General features: G+C 42.4%; 1 protein-coding gene across 1 annotated transcript in view; it reads left to right on the top strand.

Moving 5' to 3' along the window:
- The window catches only part of LOC104529649 (protein O-mannosyl-transferase TMTC4-like), a gene marked incomplete at its 5' end in the record, with an annotated part of 13,600 nt that extends 13,028 nt beyond the window's left edge, over nt 1–572 (top strand). Inside the window, one exon of the mRNA XM_029086490.1 lies at nt 421–572. Coding sequence (XP_028942323.1) covers nt 421–572 — 152 coding nt within the window. The remainder of the gene's footprint in view (nt 1–420) is intronic.
- Between the last annotated feature and the right edge of the window lie 1,161 nt (nt 573–1,733).

Raw genomic sequence — 1,733 nt, 5'->3', positions numbered from 1 at the left:
TGCTGAGCAGATTTCTATTTTACTTCCTAGAAAAACTGCCAGCCAGAAGAACAGGGCATTAAACCAGAAAAGCTGTCACACGATATGACAGATCAAGAGGGCTGCACAATCCAGCCCAGAGGTAGCTGCACTTCAGTGTCTGCAAATTGGTTCATTTATGCTGTGCTTGTAACCCGCAATGAGCTCACCAGATAGGAGCTGCCATTTATGGCTGCAGGGTAATTCATTCCTTCATTCCCATGCCAGTTCTGCTCCCAGGCTTTGCTCCTGCATTTGGCAACAGAACAAGCAGCTACTGTGCCACCAGCCAGTGAGAGACCCTCACTGGAAACAAATGCTTTAATGTTGTTTTCCAAGTGATTGGCAAGATTGCACGTTATTCAGCAATATTGCTAATGAAATTCCTCGTTGATGTTCCAGCTGTGCTCTATCATCGCTGGGGAAATCTTGACTTAGCAAAGAAGCACTATGAAGTCTCTCTGAAGCTTGATCCTGTGGCACCCGGGACCAAGGAAAACTACAACCTCTTAAGAAGAAAACTGGAGCAATTGCAAAAGAAAGGCGGTGCCTGATGTTTCTTTTCAGGTTGTCCGTGCATGCTGTTTATGATTAATGTTACATGGGTACTTTTGACCATGTAAAGGATTCAGTCATTATTTCTCAAAAATAATAACGCCACCAGCACTGCACACTTGAATGTCCAGTACGCCCTCCTACAGACCCTAACATTTCAGCCGCACTTCGGGGGATCGTTTTATTTTTACTCTTGAACTGCTTTTAAAGTCCCATAGAACATTTGTGTAGGTATATAAAAGCAATGCAGATGGAATTTCACAGCTTTCACTCGTAATTTGATATCTTCATCTGACTTTTTAGTAGCAGGATGAATATCAGAAGGCAGTTTTAGTTCTGAAAGTGATTCTAAAAATGTGCAATTTCCTGTTTAAATACTGATCTTTTCAAGTATCAAGACTATCTGTACACTTCAGCTTTATTACTGCCTTCTACTGCCAGTCCTGCAGAGCCAGTGGAAGAATGGATTCTCTCCAGCACATCAGCCTACTCTTGTAATTTGAGTTATGTCCTTGTTCTTGTTTCTGGCCCCACCCTTCCCAGTGTCAGATTTGTACAGGAGTAAATGAGGACAAGGATCTGACCAGAAACATTTGTCAGACAGTGTATTGCTGAGGTATGCTCAAGTGGAGAAAATACTCTTAGATTAAGATGGAGACTTTAGCAAGCAGCAAAAGGAAAAGAAGTGTGAGGTGACAGAGGAGTCAGATAGAGTTTCTGTTGTTGCAGGCATCTAGCATAGACAACTTGGGCAACAAATCAGAATTGCTTTAGCTCCTGCTGCAAGTCAGTATAGCATCTATAGGAGCATTTCATTCCTTCCTGGTTAAGGACATTACACCTTTCAGCTCGTGTATTGTTGGTGAATAAGGAGAGAGAATTTCTGTGAAAAAGGCAGGGCACCTGACTTTGGCTGTTGATTTATGAACTGGAAGGAACTCGGATTCACCTTTGTCTCCCCTGACTCGTGTATTTGCTGAAGGGACAGTTAAATAAGCATAGCTGTTAATGCATAAACTGATGACATTGATGTGGGATGATTCAGAGATGGTACAATGTCACTTTTCAAAATGTGCTACGCTTTAATACCCCTTTAAACACTGGCTGTCTCGAGGTGTTTGTCTTGTGCTGGTATTTACGTTCCTGCTTCAGGAAGAAGT

The sequence above is a fragment of the Antrostomus carolinensis genome, unplaced genomic scaffold (assembly GCF_000700745.2).
Source record: "Antrostomus carolinensis isolate BGI_N321 unplaced genomic scaffold, ASM70074v2 scaffold16448, whole genome shotgun sequence".
Lineage (NCBI taxonomy): Eukaryota > Metazoa > Chordata > Aves > Caprimulgiformes > Caprimulgidae > Antrostomus > Antrostomus carolinensis.
The sequence above is the reverse complement of the archived record's forward strand: the minus strand, read 5'-3'. Positions and strand labels throughout refer to the sequence as shown.